We start from the raw sequence: 27,105 nt of genomic DNA on the forward strand, positions 1-27,105 counted from the left end.
CTTCTTTTGAGAAACGGTAAAACTGTCTAGTCTATTTCTTACTGGGTTTCTTTCTCTAATCTATAAAGAATCTGTTATATTGATTGTTCTAAGTCCTTTCTAATGTAAGAAACGCCTACTTCCCTGGGCTCTTAGAAAAAAGCCTTCTGAATTAAGGTACTTTCTACTGGTAGCCTACTTAGAACAATTGCCCTGGAAACCACTTTATGTATTAGACAGCTTCTGTATCTTTGATCTTGACATTAATTCTTACAGGATATGACTGAAAAATGGAGCGACTTTTAAAACAATTTGGTGTTAGACGTAAAGAAGAAAAAACTAGGTCGTCGTGTAACCTTTGCAAGTCATGTGACAACCTTTTGAGCATTTCTAGCAAGAAAAGTGACCTATCACCATGCTCTCTTAATGGTTTTGACCTGTCAGTGCATCTCCCAGTGCGCGTTTTAGACGAAAGAGGGGTTAAAGATGATCATAGTGTTAAAATGCCCCCTCTCACGAGGGCGAAAAGAGCCATTGGGGCATTGGCAAACAAAAATATTGGAAGTATGCAAAATGTTGAAGCTCATTTATTGGAAATGTGTGAACGCGCTAAGGTCTTTGGAAATCCAGAGGAAGACAACGAGCTCTATAGAAGTAACAGCTTTAGGTTTCAAAGAGGTCGCCAGAAAAATATTATAAAACAGAACAGGGAGGTAAGCTGAATTTGAAATGTTTTGGTTTGGTAAATACGATTTGCGATGGATTAGTTTGAAAACTTAGTTTTTTACATCAACCTTTTTTTCGTAAGAATTAACCCGTAATTAATATTATATTAAACTTGGTTAAAAGTTCAGTAGACTAAGAAAATAAGTGCAAACTAAGATGAGAATATTAGATGCCATGGTCATGACAGGGATCAAGTATGGCTCTCAGAGGTGAATGCTTAGAAAGCCCGAGGAAGATTTGTTGGGGCCGTTCCAAAGGAAATGTTCAGAATAGTTTTCGGTACTAGTTTGATTTACTCGTAAAAACAAATGCATAAAAGCACATTTTTGATGTGTTTTTTAAAATTTTTGTACCCCTCCCCCGAATAAAAAATCCTGGATACGGCCTTGCTGACCGTATATTCAAACACAAAGTTATACAAGAATGCGGTTCGATCCCACTTCCTAGATGTATAATAAAAGAAAGGTTAATATTCCAAGACCACGTCTTACAGGATGAAAGATGAGAGGTTGCCGAAGACTAAGGCAGAGCGTGCGCACCTGTGTTGGCCTCGGTCAGCTTTATGCTGTAGTGATCTGTTACTAGGGTTACTAGTATATAATTACATAAAAAAGCTAGTTTTTTTTAACTGAAAGTAAGGAGCGACATTAAAACTTAAAACGAGCAGAAATTACTCCGTATATGAAATTGGTTGTCCCCTCCTCAATGCCTCGCTCTTTACGCTAAAGCTTTTAATTGTTTTAAAAAAGCAGAATTATGGCAAAGAGTCAAACTTTAGCGTAAAGAGCGAGGGATTGCGGAGGGGACAACCCATTTCATATACGGAGTAATTTCTGTTCGTTTTAAGTTTTAATGTCGCTCCTTACTTTCAGTTAAAAAAACTATTTTTTTATGTAATTTCTGAACGTTTTTGAATTAATGCATGTTTGATTTTGGCTCTCCACACATAAATTATTAAAATGAAATTTGAATATTAATTCCTTTTTTGGCTAAATGGCTTTCTCTTTGTTTTGATCGGACGATTTTGAGAAATAAGGGGTAGGGAAGGAGGCCTAGTTGCTCTGTAATTTTTCGGTTACATAAAAAGGCAACTATAAATTTAAATTTTTAACGAATGTTTTTATTAGTAAAAATATACGTAACTTAAAAATTAACTTACGTGACAAACTTTTATATTCTTAAATTTCTATTATGTATATGAGGGGTTTGTACCCTCGTTAATACCTCGCTCTTTACACTAAATCGTAAGTTTTGTCCCAATTCTTTAAGAATGACCCTTGAATCAGAAAGGCCGTAGAATAAACAGTTGAAATTACTAAAAATACTATATCATAAAGAGCGAGGTATTTATCTCCTCCTAAATACCTCGCTCTTTATGCTAAAGTATTTTTAGAACCCTCATATGCGTAATAATCTCTGTTGGTTTTAAGTTTCAATGCTACTCCTTACTTTCAATTGAAAAAACCTTTCCATGTTTATTTTTTTATTGTTTTTTCATAGTAATTTTAGAAAATACTGCGCCCTTTTCATCGAATTTCTTTTCCCCCATGACATTTTTCTCCAAGGAAAGATCCTCCCATATAGCCCCATCCCCTCAACCCCACCCCCCAAAACCAAAAAAAAAGTCTCCTGAAAACGTCTGTACGCTTCCCAATAACCATTATTATATGTCAACACTGGTCGAAGTTTGTAACTTGCAGCCCCTCCCCCAGGGACTGTGGGGAAGTAAGTCATTCCCAAAGACATAGTTACTATGGTTTTTGACTATGCGGAACAAAAAGGCTATCTTAAAATTTCGATCCGTTGAAACTGGAGAAAAAAGAGCGTGGGAGGGGGCCTAGGTGCCCTCCAATTTCTTTGGTCACTTAAAAAACTAGAACTTTTAATTTCCGTTAGAATGAGCCCTCTTGCGACATTCTAGGACCACTTGGTCGATACGATGACCCCTGGGAAAAAACAAACAAACAAGTAAACACGCACACATGATTTGTCTTCTGGCAAAAAACACGAAATTCCACATTTTTGTAGATAGGAGCTTGAAATTTTCGCTATAGGGTTCTCTGATACGCCGAATGCGATGGTGTGATTTTGATGACAAAGACTAAATTTGATGAAACTTATATATTTAAAATCAGGATAAAAACCCGATTCTTTTTATGTATATTTTAGCATCAACATTCCGTTTTTTAGAGTTTCGTTTATTATTGAGCCGGGTCGCTCCTTACTACAGTTCGTTACCCTGAACTGTTTGATATTTGGCTGTTTTATCTGTTGTATTTTTTTATGTTTATGACCGTATTCTGATAATGAAGTATTTGCTGATTCTGATGCTCGCGTACTTTTCTCAGAACAGGGTGTTCTGAATTAGCCAAATTCTGAGTTATAAAGATCGTTGTGTGATTTTCTAGCAGAAAAATATTTTTTGAATCTTCCAATTGAATTTTTCATTGCTATGGCTCGCAAATTTAGATTTGGTCTTCTTCCTTTTAAGTTTTAGGTTAGTTGTGTCGCCCAAAAGCAGTTTTTAATTTGGCTGATGTGACTAGATTTTTTTTGTATTCCATAAAAAAAAAATTAATTTTTTAAACTAAATTAGCAAACAAAATGAAACACTGGTGATTATATTATTGCTTAAGTTCGCATAGTTTTGCAGTTTTGTCATTGACCAAAAATGCTTAGAAATGTTTTATTCTTGTAAATGGCTTCGTGCATCTTTTGTGTTGGACAATCAAATTTTATTCTAGTGGCCTACTTTTTTTTATGTTTATTTACATCTTTACCCTTCGTTTATAAAATCCTTTGGCACTTCCTTGTTAGCTAGTACACACTCAAGAATTGAAGTTAGGTTAATCATATTAAAATATACCAAAATATTACGAGAACATAATAGTTTAGTAACAAAATTATGCAAACTGCAACAAAGAAGTATGGAAAAAATTATGGCCGTCTAGACCGCATTATATTAGATACGTAACCTAAACTAACCTAGTCTAACCTAACCAAAATACCAACTAAATATTTAATTAAAATATTACTACAATGTAGTTTCTCACTGAGCCTTGTCTGGTATAAAGACCACGAAAACCGGTAATTATTTCATTTTCGCGAAATAGATACTCGAGTGTGTGCTAGCTAATAAGTACCGATCTATTTTTACTGCTTTATGCGTGAAATAACTTTAGCCATTAAATAATTTATTGGCACACGAAACAATGTAATACATTAGTCTCAAAGCGCGCATTTCTTTTTTTTTGAAGTTCTTTATTTCTTAGTCACGGAAAGTGGTTCAGTCTCCGTCATTGTTTTTGTTGCTTTCTTAAGACGGCATTAACATGGAAGATTTGCCCCTTCTCTTTGAAACTCCCTTGTTTCTGCTCTGCTACTAAACTGTCGATTTCTTTCCCCATAAAAAAATCAACTTTTATATTAGCTTTACCCCATGGTTCATTTACGGGCAGAAGGCCAAACAAATCATCTGATGACTGGTATTTTTGGCCTAGAATGTCTTAATCATCATGCTAAATTGCGGCTATTCTTGACTCAGAGACAAAAGAATGCTTCCTCTCGTCCATGAGATGCTGAAAGAAGTGGAATATCTGAAGATCGAAGCCACTCGTAAAAACTCGATTGTCAACTTCAGTAGCTACTTAATGGATCTATTCATGTGCTTTTTTTTCAATTTTTTGTGTATTGTGGGTTAGGCCGTACAAATGGTGGCTCCACGTTGCGCATCAAATCAGGGACATACCCTTTAGTTCTTTTCGGGAGGAGTCTAGATATAAAAAGAATCAGGGGAGGGGAAGCCAGTAATGATAATCTTTGGTAAACAATAATAATAAAAAAAGCTATTTGATAATTTAAAAAAGAAGTGGTCAAAAATTTGATAAGATTTGTATTTTGTTGGGTCTGAGCCCCCGAGGCCCAATTATATTGTATTCTTATTTCAAAGATTATCATATTTCCAGTTATATTGTAGTACAGTGGTTCTCAAACTTTTACCATTACTGACCTCCCAAAACTCATTACATGTCGTGGGAACTCTGCATGAATAAACAAACTAAAACTAAAAAAAGAATTTTTAAATGTACAGAAGAATTTGTAAATGTATAATGTAGTGTCTGATGAAGATAATTAGTTAACTGAAGGTAAATTCTAAAAATGGGTATCTGTTTGTAAACTTAACATTAAACACTTCTTTAGAATCCTTAATTTTATAACAAATTTTACAAGTGCTCCCTTAACTCACTTTCCACATATTTGTGCTAAAAATCTAAGAAGATAATTGCATAATAGAACAAGATAATGCGTGATACAAAAAAAAAAAATTGAGATCTGCCGCGGACCATGTATGATAGCTTAGCGGACCCCCAGCGATCTGTGAACCATAATTTGAAAACCACTGTTGTAGTGTATGTTACCGTGAATGTCCGCAAAATGGTGAATGTCGACATTCACCGATAAATGCCTGAAATACCTTTTTTTTCTCCTTGGATTTAGTCAGCGTTGCCAGTCACCTTTTCAATTTAATGCAAGGTTTGATGATTACAGGTTAGGTTAGAATAGATTTGATTAGGTTTGATTAGCTTAGGTTTTAAACCCATTTCTGATATTTAGAACCAAATTTAACCTAACCAAATCTAACGTGACCTAACCTTAACTAACATAAGCTAACCTAACTTTAACTTTTATCATCATGGCTTGCATAAGACTGAAAAGGCTGACTCGCAAAGCTAATTGAATCCAAGCAGAGAAAAGGGAATTCATGGTAACATATACATTTCATTCGCGGTGAATTCATTTCTTCAAAAAGAAGCAAACATTATGGTTTCACTTCTAGAGAAACAAATATATATCCATTATTTGTACGCAAATATAGCCATCATTCATATAACAAAATAAATCGCATTTTATTCTAAGATTAATGTTTTATATTACGGATCGAAGTTGAAACTTAAAATAAACAAAAATTATTGCTTCACAGATTTCTTGCTGTTCAAGGTGGGGAACTCTAATTCTCCTGTCCTGTCCAGGGTCTTCGAAAATGGTGATTCCAACGTTGCATTTCCCGTCTTTGCTTGACGTAATTTTTTGTTTGACTAGGGGGGAGTATGGGGATTTAAATCCCCCCGAAATGTTTGACTTCTATAAAACGTAACATAATGAATATAAACGAATTTTTGATGCGTTTTTGAAAGTTTTTGTTGTAAATTCTCCCCCCACGAAAAATTCTTTGTAGCCCCCCTCCCCCCAAAAATATTCTGGATACGACCTTGGCTTTCAGGCTCTACCATAAATGCGTTTTTGTAGTAAGCTTTTACTAGTAATTTTAACTTGAAAAAGTTATGATTTCTGAATTAGCTTCAAATCGAAATTGACTTTCTGAATAGATAGTTTTTTCGAAACTGGTTTTTAAATTGTTGGTTACTATGGGCTCTGTTTCGCTGTTTACTAGGTTGCACCTATTGCTGTAATCATGAAATACTTGTTAAATGGTTTAGTATCAGGTAATATTTCAAATTTCCGTATAGAGTGTGATTTTGGGGAACCCGAGGTATTTCACGGAAAATGACTAAGCAGTACTCAAATTCATCCACAGGGTAGCGACCGCAGTCTGCCAGTCTTCTTTTGCGAAACTCTCCCAGTATTGTTATTTTGGTCACCGTGGGTCAAATTTGAGCCACCTGTCTTAAATTCGAACCATCAGTCTCAAATTCATCGGCTTTCAGTGACCCTGCGGTTAAGGGCTGTCAAGGCTTCTGATTAGTTGACAGTGCGAAACTTTTATCCAATCGAACACCGGTACTGTTGGTTGAAATTTGGTATAAATAGTTCATTTCTAATTCTCGCCATGCATGCGCATGTGCTTGACAATGCCCAAGCGCAATGGTCAAAAATGGCAATACTGGGGGGGGGGGGGTACGAGTTTAAAATTTAAAAAAAGTCCAGAAAAAGTGTTATTATGTTTCAGGTTAATTGTACTGATCTAAAGCTATAAAAATATGATTATTGCGTTAACTTTTTTCTAGGGGGTGTGATTTTGAGCAACCCGGTATGTTATGAAAAATTACCAAAGACCCTCGGATTCATATAGGCTCCGAAAAAAAGAAACAATATACAAATAGTATTATATTTCGGGTTAAATTTTATATTCATAATTCTATTCCTCAAAATACTAAATTTATTATATGAAAGAGATGGTTAATTTATTGAATTACACCAATGTAAACCTGCTAAAGCAGAATTATCGTGTTAATTTCCCCTGGAATAAAGATAACTGATATGTTTAGATGCAGTTGCTAACTAACTCAATTGTTAACTGTATCAGTTGTGGGATAATGGGTTAATCATGTTAGGTCTTCCGGTGATTTTCTTGTGTTTATTGTAGAGTAGGTTGAAATCGGTGGCGTATCCACAGGGTTAGGGTCACAGATAACAGATTAATGATAGTAGGCTTCAAGAGCGATAGTCCTTATTTTTTAAAGGAGGATTTGCCTTATGAAAAAACTTTCTAAAGTGAAAGGCTATTCTGTGCAGGGACTTATATAGAGGGAGGGTGTTGGGGCTTGAGCTCCTCCTAAAATCATAATTTTTCCTCCGGCTCGGAAAACATTATGCGTTTGTACCTGATTCTATGATTTACTGAAGATCAAACAGTTCGTGATAACGCATTGTAAGTAAGGAGCGACGCGGCTCAATAGTAACCAAAAGACTAAAAATGGAATTTTGATGCCAGAAGATATATCGAAAAAACTATTATGCTGATTCCAAATATATAACATTCATTAAGTTTAAAGTTACACATCAAAGACTACGAGCCTGAGGAAATGTGCCTGATTTTTGAATTGGAGAAAACACCCCCTAATGTCAAAGAATCCTAGTGAAAATCACGCCACCAGATTCAGCACATTGAAGAACTCTTCTGTAGAGATTTTGTGCTCCTATCTGAAAAAAAAATGTGGAATTTGTATTTTTTTTTGCCAGAAGAAACATTATGATTGCGTGTTTTTATGGCACTTAGTATTCACCAAGTGACAAATAGCGATCGCAAATTCTGTCGGTCTGTCGATCTGTCTATCTGTCTGTTTTGCTAGTTAAGGCACTTCCAGATAAGCTAGGACGATGAAATTTGGCTGGCGTAGACTATCAGGGACCAGACCAGATTAAATTAGAAATAGTTGTTTCCCCGATTCGACTGTCTGGAGGGAGTGGGGGGACGGTTAATTTGGAAAAATTAGAAAAAAATTAAGTATTTTTAACACACGAATGGGTGATCGGATCTTAATGAAATTTGATATTTAAATTGATATTGTGTCTCAGAGCTCTCATTTTAAATCCCGACTGGATCCGGTGACGTTGGGGGGGGGAGGGGAACCTAAAATCCTGGAAAACGCTGAGAGTGCAGGGATTGGGAGGAAACTTGGTGGGAAAAATAAGCAAAAGTCCTGTATACGTGATTGGCATAACCGGAACGGATCTGCTCACTTTGGGGCAGTTTGGGGAGGGGGGTAAATTCTGAAAAATTGGAAAAAATGAGGTATTTTTAACTTACGAAGGAGTAATTGGATCTTAATGATATTTCATTTTTAGAAGGACCTCGTAACTCAGATCTCTCATTTTGAATTCCGACCGGATCCAGTTTAATTGGAGGTAGTTGGGGGAGGGATGGAAATCTTGAAAACGCTTAAAGCGGAGAGATCAGGATGAAGCTTGGTGGGAAGAATAGGCACAAGTCCAAGATACGTGACTGGCATAACCGGATCGGATCTGCTCTCTTTGGGGGAGTTGGGGGTGGGTGTGAGAGTAATTCAGAAAAATTTGAAAAAAAGGTATTTGTAACTTACGAATGGGTGATCAAATCTTAATGACATTGGATTTTTATAAGGATTCTGTGCTTCAAATCTATTATTTTAAATTCTGACCAGATCTGGTGACATTGGGGGGAGTTGGAGGGGAAACCGGAAATCTTGGAAAAAGCGAAAATTCAGGTATCTTTATCTTACGAATGGGTGATCGGATCTTAGTGAAACTTGATATATAGAAAGATCTTATGTCTCAGAAGCTCCATTTTTAATTTGAATCTGATCCGGGGACATATGGGGTTGGAGGGGGGAAACAGAAATCTTGGGAATCGGAAATCTTGGAAAAAGCTTAGAGTGAAGAGATCGGAATGAAACTTGATGGGAAGAATAAACACAAGCTCTAGATACGTGATATAAATGATTGGAACGGATCCACTCTCTTTGGGGGAGTTGGGGCAGATTTCCAGTACTTTGGCGAGGTCGGTGCTTCTGCACGTGCTAGATGAAAATTCGTAGGCGTGTCAAAGACCTGCACAAATTGACTTGATAACAGTCGTTTCTCCGATTCGACCATCAGGGGGGCTGGAGGGGGAGGAAAAATGGAAAAGAATTAGAGGTATTTTAACTTACGAATGGGTGATCGGATCTTAATGAAATTTGATAATGAGAAGAATCTCTGTGTCTGAGAGCTCTTATTTTGAAACCCAACCGTATCCGGTGATACTGGAGGATTTGGAGGGGGAAACGGGAAATCTTGGAAAACGCTTAGAATGGAGAGATCGGGATGAAACTTGGCGGGAAGAATAAGCGCAAGTTCTAGATACGTGATTGACACAACCTGACTGAATCCACTCTCTTTGGGGAGTGGAGGGGGTGTAAAAATTTAGGTATTGCTAACTTAAGAACGGGTGACTGGATCCTAATGAAATTTTATATTAGAAGTAATTCATGTCTCAAAGCTCTCATTTTAAATCCTGACCAGATCTGGTGACATTGGGGGGAGACGGAGGGGAAACCAGAAATAATGGAAAACACTTAGAATGGAGAGATCGGGATGAAACTTGGTGGGTAGAATAAGCAAATGTCGTAGATACGTGATTGACTTAACTGGACGTGCTAGGGCGATGTCAGTGAGTAGGCGTGTCAGGGACCTGTACAAATTCACTGTGCCGATTCGACCATCTCGGGGGTTGAAGGGAGAGGAAAAATTAGAAAAAATGAGGGATTTTTAACTTACGAGTGGGTGATCGGGTCTTAATGAATTTTGATATTTAGAAGGACCTCGTGTCTCAGAGCTCTTATTTTAAATCCCGACCGGCATAAAGCCTCTGATTTTCCTTTTAAATCAATCTATTGATTCTTAGAATTTTGCTAGAACTTATGCCATATGAGCTCTTTGCTCTTGGCTCCTCCAACCTTGTCAAAAGTGCCATATGAGCTCTTAGCCCTTTTTTGTTCCAGGGCGTGTTCGTATCGACCCAATTATTCTAGAATGTCGGGAGAGGGTTTATTCAGAAAAGTTATAGCGTCCTTTTTAAGTGACCAAACACATTGGAGGGCAACTAGGCCCCCTCCCATGCCCTTTTTTCTAAAAGTCGTCCGATCAAAATTTGAGACAATCATTTTTTTTCAGCATAGTTGAAAGGTCCAATAACTATGCCTTTGGGGATGTCATGCCTTTGGACATGCCTTGGGAGGGGGTCATGGAAAATAACCCCCAGAGCCCTTGGGGAAAGGTCTCTAATTAAAAAATTACCCGTTGTTTACGTATAGTATTTGTCATTGGGAAATATGTATAAATTTGTCAGTGGGCGAGGGGGGGGGTGAATTTTATGTTTGGTGATTTTCCACAGGGAAAATTTTTAGTGGAGAGGGAATTTTTCTGAGATGATTTTTCAGGGGAAATGTTACACTAGGGGATTTGTCAGAATTTTTATACGACATTCTTTTTATTTATATTCCTTTCTCTTTACCAACTCAATTTTACGTCTGGATGTTAGGGGCGATTGTCCGGGGCAAATTTTCAACAGAGTTGAATCGTTTAAAGGATCTCTCTGTTGGGGTGATTTATCGGTGGGGGTGGAGTCGGATTTCCTGGCGTCATTCAAATACGATCAGAAATTAAACAAAAAAACAAGTTTTTTCAACTGAAATTAAAGAGGAATATGCAAACTTAAATAGAAATTATTCTGTATACGAGGGGGTTAGCCCCTCTTTAACACCTCGACCTTTACGCTAAAGTTTGAATTTTGTCCCAATTTTTTAAGAACAATTCCTGAAACACAAGGGTGGTTTAATTAGTACAATAAGAAGCTTTTTTAAAAGTACTAAAAAACTTTAGTGTGAAGAGCAAGGTGTAGAGGAGTGGGTAATCCCCTTCATATACCTAACAATTTCTGTTCCTTTGAGGTTTTAATGTTGTTCGTCACTTTCAGTTGAAAATTTTCTTCTTATTGTTTTTTTTGTTACCTGAAGGCATCAATAGACAAATTGCATGATGGTACATCTTAATTCTCAGGTACTTAGGACACATCCAATTTACAGGTTAATCATTTGTATATTTCTAATTAAGTAAATATTTCACGCGGATAAACCTCTAGGATCCACTCCAGAACATAAACCTGGGCATGGCATTCTTTGCCGCAATGATGATTTATACTGAATACCGTCTTTTGAAAATTTAATTTTTATTTTCTGTAATTTACATTTGGGTATTAAATTAAAAATAATCTTCTAGACATTAATGAGGTAGTATTTAGCGTAATAAGAACCGTATCTTTTTTGATTTTTACTCTCTTAAAAAAGGAGAGAAAGGCGATTCATAAACGTTAGTATTTGGTGAGCTAACCATTCAATCACCAGAGTAATACGATGAAACAATAAAGAAACTCCGTAAGAAATGGATTTTGAAAGAAAATCATTAATCATTAAAGGAAATGACAAGATTCCAAGTCAAGATGCCTAATTGATTTTTTATTCTCTAAAACAGATTATGAGATGAACCAAGAAAAACCGTGCTGTAGAAAATTAAAATGGTTGCTACTAGGGATGTTTTTTTGCAGAATGGGATATCTTATTTTTGAAATAGTGTTTTCTTTTAGGACGAATGGGGGAATATCATCCATGTGTTTAATTGGACGCAGTATAAACTTTCATTGTTAATTTTTATGCTAATTGTTCATTATTGATTTATTTCTTTTTAAGATTATAGCTGGATTATTTTGCCATACCATATGAAGTTGGCACACCTTGAAAAACCCGAAATTCACTTATCATTTTAGTAAAATCAACTATTCTCCCACTAGTATTGTGTATATTATGCACAAATATACTAAGGGAACAATTATACTAAGGGAAAAAAGTCAAGTGTTTTCTCTCATGCTCGTTACCCTAGTTCGCGTTCTCATGTTCATTTTACTTTAGTGCTTCTGTTCCACTTAAGTAGATAAGTGTTCAACTAGAAACTTTTTCAAAAATAGCTTCAAGTGTAAGATGAAGTTTTGGCTAAGTAAATTCATCTTCTACTTCAGTAAAACGGCTTCATTCACTCTTATTTTGCAAGGCCTTCATATATCACACTAGTTCTTTAATCATTCCGGGAAAATTCTAAATGATGGTTCTTCGCTATCTTATGAAGTACAGAGTTAGGTGATCAAAACTTTCAGAAATGTATTCAGAGTCTAAGTTATACACTCTAACATGCTCTCAAGTATACTATACACTATACACTATAAACATCCACTATTCACTATGTAAACATCCACTATGAACTATACACTATAAACATCCTGTCTCAACCCTTTCCCCATTTTCAAGGTTTCTAAAAGTACATAGAAGAGCAGGTATCCTTGGTAATATGTAACTCGGGTACTAAGAAACTTTTGCAGAAAATGTTTGTTTCTTTAATTTTGAATTGAATTTACTCTTTTACTCTTAAGTTTTGAAAAAAATCAATGCATTAAATTAAATTAAAAGACATTTCAGTCTTTTTTTTAAATTTTGTGAACATTTTCATAGACCCAGGAAAACCGTATATATTAGGATTTAGAAAATGTATGAGGCTTAAAACAATTTCCTCGGGCCTCATTTATGCTTTAGATCTATTTATGAATGTTTTCTCAGAGTTCATCTAGGACCTGCGTCCTTTAGAGGGAAAGGGGTGCAAATAGAAATTTCAACAAACTTTTCTGGGGTACTTTTTAATTTATGGGTCGCTTAACTAATTTCTAATATAGCAAAAATCTTATAATAATTTAGAATTTTACCTTCATCACAGCGAGAGACATCGATTTTTGTTAATTATTGATTAAATGCAGTTTATTGAATACTAAATAAGCAGAACGAATGAAAGGTCCAAAAGGGCTCGATATTCAAAATGATCGTGGTAACGAACTGTAAGTAAGGAGCAACTCGACTTAATATCAATCGAAACTAAAAAAAATAATTTTGATAACAAAAGATACATGAACGAATTCGCTTTTTATTTTATTTTTTTCCAAGGCATTATAAGGGTCATGTCATACCCAAAGGCATATTTGTTGGATCTTTCAACTATGTGAATCAAAAAGTTATCTAAAAATTTTGATCGGATTCTTTGGGGAAAAAAGGACCGTGGTTGTAGGATTAGAGGTTCTCCAGTTTTTTTGGTCACCTAAGAAGGGCATTAGAACTTTTGACTCCCGATCAAGTGAGCCCTCTTTAGATCTTCAAAGATAACTGTTTTGATACGATCGCCCTTTGGGAAAAAAACAACAACAAACAAATAAACCTGTATCTTTCTTCTGGCATAAAATGCAAGATTCCACATTTTTGTATGTAGAACCTTGAAAACTCTAAAGTCGGGCTCTCTGCTATGCTGAATATGGTGGTATTATTCTATTAAGACCCCTGGACTTTTTGGGCGTTTCCTCCTTTTTCTGAAAATCGGTCAGATTTTCTCAGGCTCGTAATTTTTGATGGGTAACATTAAACCTAATTAACTTTATATATTTGGAACTACAAAAAAGTCATTTCTTTTGATTGTATCTGTTGTTATGAAAGTTCTGTTTTTTAAAGTTTCGGTTACTATTGAGCCGAGTCGCTCCTTACTTAAAAGTTTGTTACCACGAACTGTTTGTTATAGTAGGCGTATTTGTTTTCAGGGAGTGTGAGGACACTTTTGTTTTGAGAGGGGGTATTTTTGGGGAGAATCCCCTGGGGAAGAGATTTTACAGGTTGAAAATCTCCAGGGAAAATTTTACGAGGGGGGTGAGGGGATTTCCTCGCACGATTTGAAAAAGGTCAGAAATTAAATGAAAAAAACAAGCTTATGCTAGTTTTTTAAACTGAAAGTAAGAAGCACCATTAACACATAAGCGAACAGAAATTATTCCATATATGAGGGGGGGCGCCCCTTCCTCAACCCTTGCTCTTTACGCTAGAGTTTGACTTTTTGTCACAATTCTTTAAGAATGACTGTTCAAATCCAAGGGTTGTTGAATTTGAATGAAATGTAATTAAATAGCTTTAAGACTTTAGCGTAAAGAGCGAGGGTTGAGGAAGGGGATGCTCCTTCCCTCATATTATGCCGTGACTGCCGCTATTCCCTAATGTACGGAGTAGTTTCTTTCCTTATTAAGTTTCAATGTTGCTTCTTACTTTCAGTTGAAAAACTTTTTTTTTATATAATACAGAATAAAAACCGTGAAACTGATACCTAAAGCTACGCAAGCGTCAAGTGGCCAGTAAAAAAACAACAACTTTGATTTAAAAATAAGATAGGATAAGCAGGAGAAAATGAGAGGCGATAAGATTAAACATAGAGAAACATGAGAAATGTTTCTAACATAAATAAAGTAAAAAATTGGAAGAAGAACTGAATTCCCAAGTTTTTCAGCAATTGTACTATTAGTTTTATCAATAGCCTAAAGTGTTCCACGTTGAGTGTGAATAAAATTATTTGTTTTAGAGAAGGGGAGGGGAGAAAATTGTCAAACTAGAAAAAATAGGTGAATGAATATGAAGATTATTGGAATGCCAAATCAAATTGTTAAGTTAGCGACATCCCGGGAAGGGGGCAGGTGTTTCCCCTGTTTATGGGCTGTTCAACATACACACTTTTATTACATCTATGTTAAAAAATAAAGGGTGTTCCATGAAATATTTCTGAATCTGTTCAAAGTTTGATGATCTTTTTTTTATGACACTTGGTATTAACCAAGTGACAATTAGCGATCGCAAGTTCTGTCGGTCTGTCTGTCCCGGTTTTGCTACTTTAGGCACTTCCAGGTAAGCTAGGACGATGAAACTTGGCAGGCGTATCAGGGACCGGACCAGATTAAATTAGAAATAGTCGTTTTCTCGATTTGATTATCTGGGGGGGGGGTGCCCGTTAATTTAGAAAAAATAGAAAAAAACAAGCATTTTTAACTTACGAACGGGTGATGGGATCTTAAATGAAATTTGATGTTTGGAAGGATATCGTGTCTCAGACCTATTATTTTAAATCCCGACCGGATCCGGTGAAGGGGAAGTTGGGGGGAGGGGCGGAACCTAAAATCTTGGAAAACGCTTAGAGTGGAGGTATCGGGATGAAACTTGGTGGGAATATTTAAGCAAAAGTCCAAGATAGGTGATTGACATAACCGGAACGGATCTGACCTCTTTGGGGGAGTTGGGGGGAGGGTTAATTAAAAAAATTAGAAAAAATGAGGTATTTGTAACTTACGAACGGGTGATCAGATTTTAATGAAATTTGATATTTAGAAGGATCTTGTGGTTTAGAATTTTTATTTTAAATACCGACCAGATCTGGTGACATTGAAGGGAGTTGGAGGGGGAAACCGGAATTTTTGGAAAAACGTGAAAATCGAGGTATCTTACGAATGGGTGATCGGATCATAATGAAACTTGATATATAGAAGAATCTTATGTCTCAGATGCTCCATTTTCAATTCGAATCGGATCTGGGGACATAGAGGGTTGGAGGGGGGAAATAGAAATATTGGAAACCGGAAATCTTGGAAAACGCTTAGAGTGGAGAGATCAGGAGGAAACTTGATGGGAAAAATAAGCACAAGTTATAGATACGAGATTGACATAATTGGTACGGATCCGTTCTCTTTGGGGGAGCTGGGGGTTGTTAATTTGGAAAAATTAGAAAAATTGAGGTATTTTTAACTTAAGAACGGGAGACCGGATCTTAATAAAATTCGATATCTAGAAGGAACTCGTGTCTCAGAGCTCTTATTTCAAATCCTGACCAGATCTGTTGACATTTGGGGGGAGTTGAAGGGGGAAACCGGAAATCTTGGAAAAGGCTTATAACTGTCATAGATACGTGATTGACGTAACCGGACTGGATCCGCTCTCTTTGGGGGAGTTAGGAGGTGGGGTTCAGTGCTTTGGCGAGTTTGGTGCTTCTGGACGTGCTAGGACGATGAAAATTGGTAGGCGTGTCAGGGAGCTGCACAAATTGACTTGATAAAGTCGTTTCTCCCGATTCGACCATCGGGGGGGGGGCTGAAGGAAGAAGAAAAATTAGAAAAATTGAGGTATTTTTAACTTACGAGTGGGTGATCGGATCTTAATGAATTTTGATATTTAGAAGGACCTCGTGACTCAGAGCTCTTATTTTAAATCCCGACCGGCATTAAGCCTCTGATTTTCCTTTTAAAGCAATCTATTGATTCTTAGAATTTCGCTAGAGCTCATACCATATGAGCTCTTGGCTCTTCCGACCTCGTCATAAGTGTCATATGAGCTCTTAGCTCTTGCTTATGAAGCAAAAGCGGCACTGGATTCGCTGCTTTTCCGTAATACAAACTAATTTACACCCAGATTGAGCAGTAAAACTCAGGATAGTTTAAAAAATCCCTCCCCGCACAAATTTCTTAGAAATACCCTTTTTTCCCTAGAAATGTCTGCTAACTTATTCCCATCCTTGAAGAATTCTTCGGGTAGCCATTCAATCCACGATTGTTCAATTAAGAAGTATTGTAATATAATTAATAATATTTAAAAAAATGTTAGATAGGGTTTGCTTCTCTACTGTTAAAAATTGCTGATAGTTGGATTTATGGTAATAAACTATCTTTTTGTCGGAGTCACATATTTTCCCTCATGACTATGCAAAAATGATTCTCATATTTTGTTTCGACAGGTATCCAGAAAACGAAAAAATAAATTCTAGGTTACCTATTTACTCTGGAAGCTCGATTGATAAGGAAGAAAAGCGAAAGCAGTGAGAGTTAAAATTCTTATGGTCTTGTACCACTACTGGAACACTACCAATTCTATTAGATTTTCTTAACTCTACTTTAATGATCGTCGTGTAAAAAGCTAAGGGGGAAATTTAAGACTTGTCTACTTTCCAAACATGATTCGAACATGTAAAATAATAGTCCACATCATAAACACTGGTCTTACAATAGCGCTATATAATAACATAATCGTTTTGAGGCGAGGAAAAGCAATGATTTGATATTGCTATAGTTCTTTCCAATTCCCCATTGTTTGGGCTTTCTTAGGAATTGTACCCCCATCCTCATTCTTGTTCACCTCCAGAAATAAGTCATATGTAGATGCCTGTCTTTGGTATCTGAAGAAGGAAACTTTTTCTCTTTCCAAATACCTTAGCATACAGTTTTCGGCATTTGGGTCTGAAATGTAAAAATGTCGGATAGAAACTTCAGTGGGTGCAATGCGTACGGGTCTGATGGGTACAATAATACATACGTATAATATCAGTATATACGTACAATATTTAGCGTATATATATCATATACGTACACTATTAGTTCATTGCGTACGGGCTGGAGGAGTTTTAATCAAAGAAATTAAGATGAAATTTGACCATCAAAATAGCCTGTGCTACATACAATATATATATATATATATATATATATATATATATATATATATATATATATATATATATATATATATATATATATATATATATATATATATATATATATATATAAATGTGCACATACAAAAAGATAGATTTGTTTCAATATATCATAATTTAGCATAAACCACTAAAATTTGTCAAAAGTGAGCAAGGCTCAAAATTTGGCCACACGTTGAATCACACTGTCATGACAAGGCAAATGTTGGGACTGGGGAGTAATGGGCCTGACGAGTATAGGCAATATATATGAGTATAATAGCCTGATAAAAAACCAACATGCATATAAATTATCTCTGAAAAAATGTTTACATAAATTATATGAAGAATCAGAAATTTCGAAAACATGTTATTGTGTCTATTGACATTTGATTGAGTAACGAATCCATTCAAATGCCAATCATACGCACAATGTTGAATAGCGTATTGACGTTCGATGGGATAACGAACTGAATTGAGATGCCCCCCCCACGAAATTTTCTAAAAACTGAAGATATTTCGTATTGCACCTCAACTCTCTTCACAATGCTGGTTTTTTTCAGCGTCTGCGCAATATTTTTCGTTTATGAGACAAATTGAAAAGAAAAAATATGATCAATTTTGGTTTGGGATAAAGTTTCGTTTAAATTAGAATATGAAACATGGTAGTACAAAACACAAATTACTTTGCTCCTTACTTTTATATTAGATTTAATTACATATTAATATAATAATAAATATAACAATATAATATATATTTAACCGGGGAAAATAACCTAGGGAAATAATAATATATTAGCATATATTTAATATAATAATATTAAACTGGGGAAAGCAATATGAACAGATAGAACAATTATTTATGTGGGACTCGGCGATAAATACAGGATGTTCATTATTTATAAGGAAAACTTATCTTAGCCGTAGCTCCTAACGCAGAGCGCGTGATACTTTCAAGACGGAGAAACAGTTTACTTGTAAGAAATGACTCAACATTTTTAGTCTTTTTTACCAGCTTAAAATTTTTCGTGGTAACGAATGTAGTAACCAAAACCATAGAAACGTAGTAACCAAAACTATAAATAGCGGAATTTTGATATCAATAGATTCGTCAAAAGAATTATTGTGCTGATTCCAAATATATAAAATTTACAATGATTAGTGTTACCCATCAAAAGCTGCAAACCTGAGAAAATTTGCCTGATTTTTAAAAAAGGGGGGAAACCCCGAAAAGTTAAGAAATCTTAATGAAAGTCACACCATCAGCTTCAGCGTATCAGAGAACCCTACAGTAGAGGTTTCAAGCTCCCATCTGCAAAAATGTGGAATTTTGAATTTTTGCCTGAAGAAAGAACACGTTAAGTTTTTATTTATGTGTTTTTGCTTTGTTTTTGTTTTTTCCCAGGCGTGATCGGATTCAACCAATGGTCCTAGAATCTCATTCGAATGGAAGTTAAAAGTTCTAGTGCCCTTCTTAAGTGACAAAAAGATTGGAGGGTAACTGTCCCCCATCCCTCGCCCCTTTTTGTCCCAAAGTTGTCTGATCAAAATTTGAGATAGCAATTTTGTTCAAGATAATCGAAAGGTCCAATAACCATTCTTTTGGGGATAACTTGACACCCTACAGCCCCTGGGGAAAGGGCCGTAAACTATGAAGCTTACCCGTTGTCTACGTATAGTATTTGTTATTGGACATGTAGTTTTCAGGCGGGAGGTGAATTTTCTGCTGGGGGGATTTTCCAATGGGGAGTTACAGGCATGAAGGATCCCTGTCTTATATGCATCTTAGTTGCAGCTGGCGCTGCAACTAAGATGCATACGAAAAGCGCATAAGATGCATAATCGATGCATACGACGAAACAAGTCCCATAGTAGTTACAGCAGTAGTGTACCTACATTTGTTTACACCACAATTGAGTGGACTTAGCATGGGGATCTAAAATATCTTGTGACGTTGAATGAATTCTGCATAAGGATTGCGTCACCAGTAGCTTGACCCTGAAAGTGATGAAAATTAGTTCAATCCTGGAACGATATTTATACTGTTTAAAATCAGGCAGAACAGGATTCCTTGTTTGTATAATTTCCTTGTTATTTTCTATAATAGGTTGTTACAATTTTGCTGCGCGCAGAATCGTAGAAAAATGTGGTAAAATAGAATATGAGAAGTTTAATAGGTCTTGGGGGAAAATCCCCTAAACCTATTTCAGTCTTCATGGACCCGAAGACTCTTTTTCCCTGCGACGCGTAAGCATAAATAGTCTGTATAACCGTCTATGCGTCTGTATAACCTGGTCTAGAAGGATAAAGTTTGCGGTAACATCAATGGAAGGGCGTAATCCTGGTGGTAATAGGAGAAACATTAGGTATCTTTCTGGCCGTATTGTATCCATATTTCGCTTTTTCATAGCAAATGGAGGTTCAGTATTCATAGATTTTCACGCCAATTTCGATTGTATCTTCTCAATCTTTCTCGCCTCTTTGTACTCATGACTTAATGAGAAGATGGTAATCACTCAAAATTTGCACATTAAAATCGGTAAAATTTCTACTCCGTCAGAAGAAGAGGCTTCTGGATGTCATGAAATTGCTGAAGGATGTCAAGGATCTACCAATTTTGGTTGGTGATTCGTAATAATCTATCGTGGGTATTACGATGATTGATGTGCACTTTAATGTACAGAATGGCATTGTAGAAAAGAGAGGAATGGCTTTCCAAGGTTGGTGAATATAATGTGGCATAATGGTGTTTTAATAAGGCTGTATTTAAGCTATTGACAAATACCAAAGGGAGTTCTTCTTTGGGTTTGACCTTGCAAAAAATTGGCAGATATTCTGATAAGCCTATGAACGAATTGAATAAATGTTTACTTTCGTTCCAAGTGCTCTAAAGTGCGTATTACTGCAAATAGCAAGATTCTGACGATCACATATTGTTTCCTTGTCGTTATTAGAGAAGCGCATCCATATCTGGTTGACCTTCCTCCTCCATGGGGCAAACTAAATGCCTAAAATGAGCTTGCTTACATGTAACATTACCTATAGAGCGATCGTATTAGTCCATGAGCCCCGTGGGCAGCGGGGCTAGGTTTGTATTCTATATTTATTCGACAGAGAATGATAAAACTAAAAACAACCCTCAAATGAGGTTTATTAAATAAATATAGACTACAGACCTCGCCGGGGCTCATGGACTAATTTCGACCTTTCAAAAATTAACAGATGTTGTCATCGCTCCTCCAGATGGAAATTCCTGCTTGCGTTGCCGACAATACCCTCTAAAGGCTATTTCTGTCCGATTAGTTCCTTTACTGGTTCACATATCAATATATCGAAAATTGTTTCTGCATATTCTGGTGGTGCCTATCCTAGGTAGGCTACCAAAATTCTTTATTGCTTGTAATCATCGACTGTAATGAGAATTGGAAAAAAATCTTGAGATCGAATTTTAATTATTTTTTTAATGATTACGTTTTGTTTCTATACATTACTGGTCAAAATAGATAGCTAGTGTTTATTTATTTTTGGCTGAGGGCATTTACTTCAGGGGGAGTATGCTACAGACCTGAAGACCATCTCCCCATCCCTTAACTTGCCTAGTTGCTTATGTTCTTTGACGTACACAAAAACTCGTCCTTATTGTAAGCTAGAGATTTGAGTTACGCGCCTTTATAAATCTAGGGCCAGTGAATGAGGTTGATGGATGCAAACTCTCCAAGAGAAAGATTTTTCCAAACCGTTGAAGAAAAATGAAAGGGAAACACAGAGCAGAGTACGCGGGTCTTAGCAAATGAAAACCATTAGTCAAAAAAATTGACGGTTTAATTTTTAATAAACTATAGACAGCATCAGCTTCGGTTAATTGCGTTTTATTCTTCCATGCCAACAGCGAAGTTTTCCTAAGGTGCTTGAATCAGACAAAACCGCTTATTTAGGTCTGCTTCTCTACTGTTGCCAGAGATTGCCACCATTCTTACTGGGTACCTCGTGCTTAACTGTTCGTGTACTGCAATTAAAGCCGCATCCAGACAATTTATCGGTTTTGAACCCCCCCCCCCCCCTGAAATGTTTGTCCGAATCAGTAAAAAGTAACAAAATATAAAAAAAAATTCTTGGTGCGTTTCGTAGTTTTTTGTCCCCCCCCCCCCAAAAAAAACGAACGAAAACCCTGAGAACACCCTTGTATTATCTGACGTATATTCATGTAATAAATCTATGTCTAAATAAAAGACTTGGTCGACGTCAGTGTTACAAGCTCCCTTTGTTTAGCCTATTCACTAGAACAATAAAAATTTAAAATATTACTTGGTTTGTACTGATTTTCCATGTTGGCGTGCGCTCAAAACACTATTTACTAAGCTCAAGGCAACCGGAAAATGTCGAAAGCCTTTAGCCCCCCTCACGAACAAAATAAGCATTTTAGAGACTGATTTGACATGATGGATTTGGGTGTGCGCTCTTTTCCATGTTAGGCTCGGATCAAAAGCCCATGAAAGTCACCCCAGCCCTTCCTAGATGCAGTATATCGCACCCCACTAAAAAAAAAAAACAGCTTGTAAGTTCAATCACCAATAAATCCCATAGAGATAGTATTACATTCTTAAAAACTTCATACAAGATTTGTTATTTAATATCTTCCGTTTAAGTTTAAAACGTTGGTAATTCCCGGGCTTCTTCATCCGGTTTAAGAAACATAGACAATATAATTCAGTATCTTAAGGTCGAGAATGAGATTTATTAAATAAAGGACTACCTATTTCTAAAATGGTTCAAAAACACAACTTCATTTCAAGAGACAAAATAAATCCAAAAATATTTACAGCTTGCACAACTTCATATATACTGTTTTTTTTTTCTATAAAACATAGACAACTTCATCTTATACTTGTTTTTTTTTTTCTATATTTGCTGAATTTGTTGTTTGGCGCTGTGTGTCTGTTGTGTAAGTTACTTAATTTCATGGGAAATTGTAGATGTGTTAACATACAAATAAAGTCAAAATAAATAAAACATTCCCCAATGCACTCGTGTAAACTCTTCCGCATATTATAAACTGTCTTCCCGATTTAAATGTAGTTTAAATGTCTTCCGGATTGAACGTGTTGTTGATATTCAAATTTAATGTATATAATTCATTTTATCAAGGAATTAAGGGGATTTCCATGAATTTATTTGTACCGATAGCAATTACATCCACTCGCTTTCCTGAAAATTTTATAGAGGATGTATTCAATTCAAACCCCATAGAAAAAAATCGTACATATTTGTTTGTTTGGCCCATAGGAGAGAGAGTCTAACTTCTGTAGCCTATTGAATCTTATAACAGTGCCTGCTTTTGGTTATGGTTTTATATAAATAAAGACTTTTATATATACAGTTCGGGACTTAAATATCTTGGCCTGCAAAATGGTAGATAGTTTTTAAGCACCATTGGATGAACTAGCCAACTATTAGACAACGAAACTAAAGCTTACACCCATCTTTGGTCTGTTCATACCTGAAAACTGTGATTTCTCAGATTTTTTTCCGTTATATTTCAAAATTACGAAGTTTTTTTTTATCTAGTACCACAGTTTCGTCAGTGTTACCAAGTTCAATTTTGAGAATAAAATAAATAAGGAAAAAAAAAATATTTTAATACAGCAAAGATTTTCGACCGAAAAATTCAAACATTAAAAATCTGGAGAGACTCAAAGACAGTTATACCTTCAATGGAAAGTCATTTTTTTTTTAAGGGGATTCAATACATTAATAAGAGCTAAGAGCTCATATGGCACTTGTGACAGGTCGGAAGAGCCAAGAGCTCATATGGTATGAGCTCTGGCAAAATTATAAGAATCAATAGATCGCTTTAAACGGAAAATCAGAGGCTTAATGCCGGTCGGGATTCAAATTAAGATATCTTGAGTCACGAGGTCCTTCTAAAAATCAAAATTCATCAAGATCCGATTACCCACTCGTAAGTTAAAAATACCTCAATTTTTCTAATTTTTCCTCTCCCTTCAGCGCTCCCAGACGGTCGAATCGGGGAGAACGACTTTATCAAGTCAATTTGTGCAGCTCCCTGATATGCCTACCAATTTTCATCGTCCTAGACCGTCCAGAAGCACGAAACTCGCCAAAGCACTGAACCCCACCCCCTAACTCCCCCAAAGGGAGCGGACCCAGTCCGGTTACGTCAATCACATATCTACGACATTTATAAGCATTTTCAAAGATTTTCCGTTTCCCCCTCCAACTGCCTCTAATATCAACAGATCTGGTCGGTATTTTACAACAACAAAAGAGAGAATAATGAGGACTTTTTTCCCAAGACAGTGAACCAACAAAATCTATTTGAATATTTCGGCCCTATATCTAAGGGCCGTCTTCAGCAAAGATAAAATAAAAAACAATAAAACACTTACAATAAAAGTTCTCAGTTAAAAATCCATTTGTTTTTATTTTAAAATAGCCTTGGCATCATTACTTCTTAACGAAAAGTTCAGCCAAGACTGTCTGATAAAAACTAACATTTTGCAAGATAAAAAGGTACATTCATTTCACTAACTGTATTTATTAAAAATTGGAATGATTTCTTATTGCGATATTTGCCTTCTCTGCAGCTAATCTGATAGTTCTTTTGATATTGGGCTTGTTTTTGTTCGTTCCTTTTTTTGTTTTATTTTGAATTAGTTTATTTTCTATAATTAATTTTGTGTACATAGGGTTGAGTGTGTATTCACCCAAGTCTCTATTTAGGGATGTGTTATTATTTAAGTTTCGTTTGATTTCGATTGCCTCACGGACAGTTTGTTTGATTCCTAGGTCATTGCTAATTAGAATTGTTTCGTCAAATAGAACATAATGGTCTGGATTTTCAAAAATATGATTACTTAAAGCTGAATCGAAAGATATGGAGTTATTTCTAGATTTTAATGCTTTTTCAATACTTTCTTTGTGTTGCTGCAATCTTGTTCCTAAATTTTGGTGGGTTCGACCAATGTAATAATTTCCACAACTACATGGTATTTGATACACCCCTCGTAGACGAGTAATTGAGGTTTTATCCTTACCAGAATTGACAAGATTCATTATACTTAAATTGCTTGTGAATACAACACGTAAATTGTTCTTTAAACAAACTTTTTTCAGTTTTGAAGTAATTTTCGGAATATAAGGCAGGTAAATCGTGTTTGTGGGTTTATTTGAATCAATTACTGGTGTGGGATTTAAGGCTTCAGAAGAATGCGTCTTTAATCTTTGAGCAATAACAGTATTTATGAGAGAAATTGGGTACCCGTTGCCAAAAAGTATGTCTGTAATAAAATTTAATTCTTTTTTAACATACGGCTCTGAACAGATATTAAGTACTCTATCCACAAGAGATATTACCACACCTCTTTTAACCTGTGTTCCTTCTAAATGTCAAATTTCATTAAGATCCGGTAACTCGTTCTTAAGTTAAAATACCTCAGTTTTTCAAATTTTTCCTAATTAACAACCCCCCACTCCCCTAAAAAGAACGGATCCGTTCCAATTATGTCAATCATGTATCTATAACTTATGCTTGTTTTTACCATCAAGTTTTATCCCGATCTCTCCACTCTAAGTGTTTTCCAAGATTTCCGGTTTTCCTCTCCAACTCCCCCCAATGTCATCGGATCTGATCGGGATTTAAAATGAAAGTTCTAAAGCACAAGCTCCTTCTAAAAATCAAATTTTATTAAGATCTGATCACCCGTTCGTAATTTATAAATACCTCATTTTTCTGAATTACTCCCGCCCCCGAACTCCACCAAAGAGAGCGGATCCCGTCCGGTTATTTCTGTCACATATCTGGTACTCGTGTTTATTCTTCCCACCAGGTTTCATCCTGCTCTCTCCGCTTTAAGCGTTTTCCAAGATTTCCGGCCCCCCCCCCCAATGACACTAGATCCGGTCGGGATTTAAAATAAGAGATTTGAGTTACGAGGTCCTTCTAAATATGAAATTTCATTAAGATCCGATCACTCTTTCGTAAGTTAAAAATACCTTTTTTTTCAATTTTTTAGAATCAAACCTCCCCTCCCCAGCTCCCCCAAAGAGAGTGTATCCACTCCGATTGTGTCAATCACGTATCTAAGACTTGTGCTTATTTTCCCCACCAAGTTTCATCCCGATCCCTCCACTCTAAGCGTTTTCCAAGGTTTTAGGTTCTCTCCCCCTCCCCAACCCCCCAACGTCACCGGATCTGGTCGGGATTTAAAATAAGAGCTCTGAGACACTATATGCTTCCAAACATCAAATTTCATTAAGATCCGATCATCCGTTCGTAAGTGAAAATTACCTAATTTTTTCTAATTTTTCCGATTTAATCGTTCCCCCACCCCCCCTCAGATGGTCGAATCGGGGAAACTACAATTTCTAATTTAATCTAGTCTGGTTCCTGATACGCCTGCCACATTTCATCGTCCTAGCTTACCTGGAAGTGCCTAAAGTAGCAAAACCAGGTCAGACAGACCGACAGAATTTGCGATCGCTATATGTCACTTGGTAGATACCATTTGCCATAAAAAACACATTTCGCACGTCTCAGCGTTGGCTGACCGTCTGAAAGACAAAGAATACATTAGTAAATTACCCCCCAGCCACAGGAAACTCTCAAAACAATTTTGGTAAGTGAATAAGCACATAAATTGCATGCAATGCGTTTCGGTAAAGTTTTCAGTCAAGGCAGGTAGCACAACAGGGAACTGATTTTGAATCTTTCCAAGTAGGTGTGTTAGAATATTGTTAGTAACCGCCCTTTTGTTAACTTTAAAAAGAAAATTCGGCTCCTTTTAATCGAAAAACAAGACTAACACTTTCTAATGACGTAAGTTTCATTAGCTCTGAATTTTCTAAATCAGTCACAAAATGGGAGAAGTTGGATGGTTTTCCGGAGATTTCCAGAAAAGTAGTTGACAGCTTTTAATTTTCTAAAACCTCTAAGACTCTCATTTATGCTCAACAAATTATGAAAAGACTTCCCAATCAAGTTAAATATTTTTGACCACACAGAATAAAGGGGCTTTCCCGCCGTCCAAGCAAAAAACTGTTAGCTAACAATCTTCCCAACAATGGTGTTTCCGCCGTCCAACTAAAAACTGTTAGCTAAAATTGTTAGAGAATATCTTTAACAAACGCAATAATTGTTGAAGAAAATTGTTGGAGAATTCATTTCTGTTTGCTAACAATTCTGTTTCCACCGTCCAAGCAAATAACTGTTTGCTAACATTGTTAGCAAACATTTGGACGGCGGAAAGACCCCTTAAAAAGTTTATAATGGACGAGATAGGGTAATCTTTTAAGGTATCAAATCCCCTTGAGCAATTAGGGGTATTTAGCTTATTTTTATTGAGTTCTACTCACGTTTCTGATTTTTAAAGTTGACACCCACTAATACCAAAACTGCGTATGCAGGTAAGTTTCATTAAAAACTGATTTTCCGAGTTTTCTTAATTTTTAAAGTAAATTGGTCAACAATCCATGTCTTTAGAACATCCATGTAACCATTTCTCCATTCAGATTTTATTTTTATTGTTGATGGTTCGTCAACACGAGGTCCAAGATCTGAGGTCATCAGTTCAGTAGGATATCCCCCGACCTTGAAAATGGCTTGTCTTTTTGTCAAAATACTTAAGTCGAAAGACAACAACTAAATAGCCTTCCCACTTTATTTTAATTAAACAAAAAAAAACTTGAAGTAAGGAGCAATATTGAAATTTTTGA

At 36.1% G+C, this 27,105-nt stretch overlaps 1 protein-coding gene across 3 annotated transcripts in view; it reads left to right on the forward strand.

The window, feature by feature from the left end:
* LOC136031516 (uncharacterized) overlaps positions 1-27,105 on the forward strand; it is a 335,648-nt gene that overhangs the window by 40,714 nt on the left and 267,829 nt on the right. For all 3 annotated transcript variants that reach the window (XM_065711185.1, XM_065711186.1, XM_065711184.1), the window contains exon 2: positions 256-692. In XM_065711185.1, the coding sequence (XP_065567257.1) occupies positions 270-692 (423 nt within the window). In that variant the 5' untranslated portion in view covers positions 256-269. The remainder of the gene's footprint in view (positions 1-255; positions 693-27,105) is intronic.

This window comes from Artemia franciscana, chromosome 9, assembly GCF_032884065.1.
Source record: "Artemia franciscana chromosome 9, ASM3288406v1, whole genome shotgun sequence".
In the NCBI taxonomy this organism is placed as follows: domain Eukaryota; kingdom Metazoa; phylum Arthropoda; class Branchiopoda; order Anostraca; family Artemiidae; genus Artemia; species Artemia franciscana.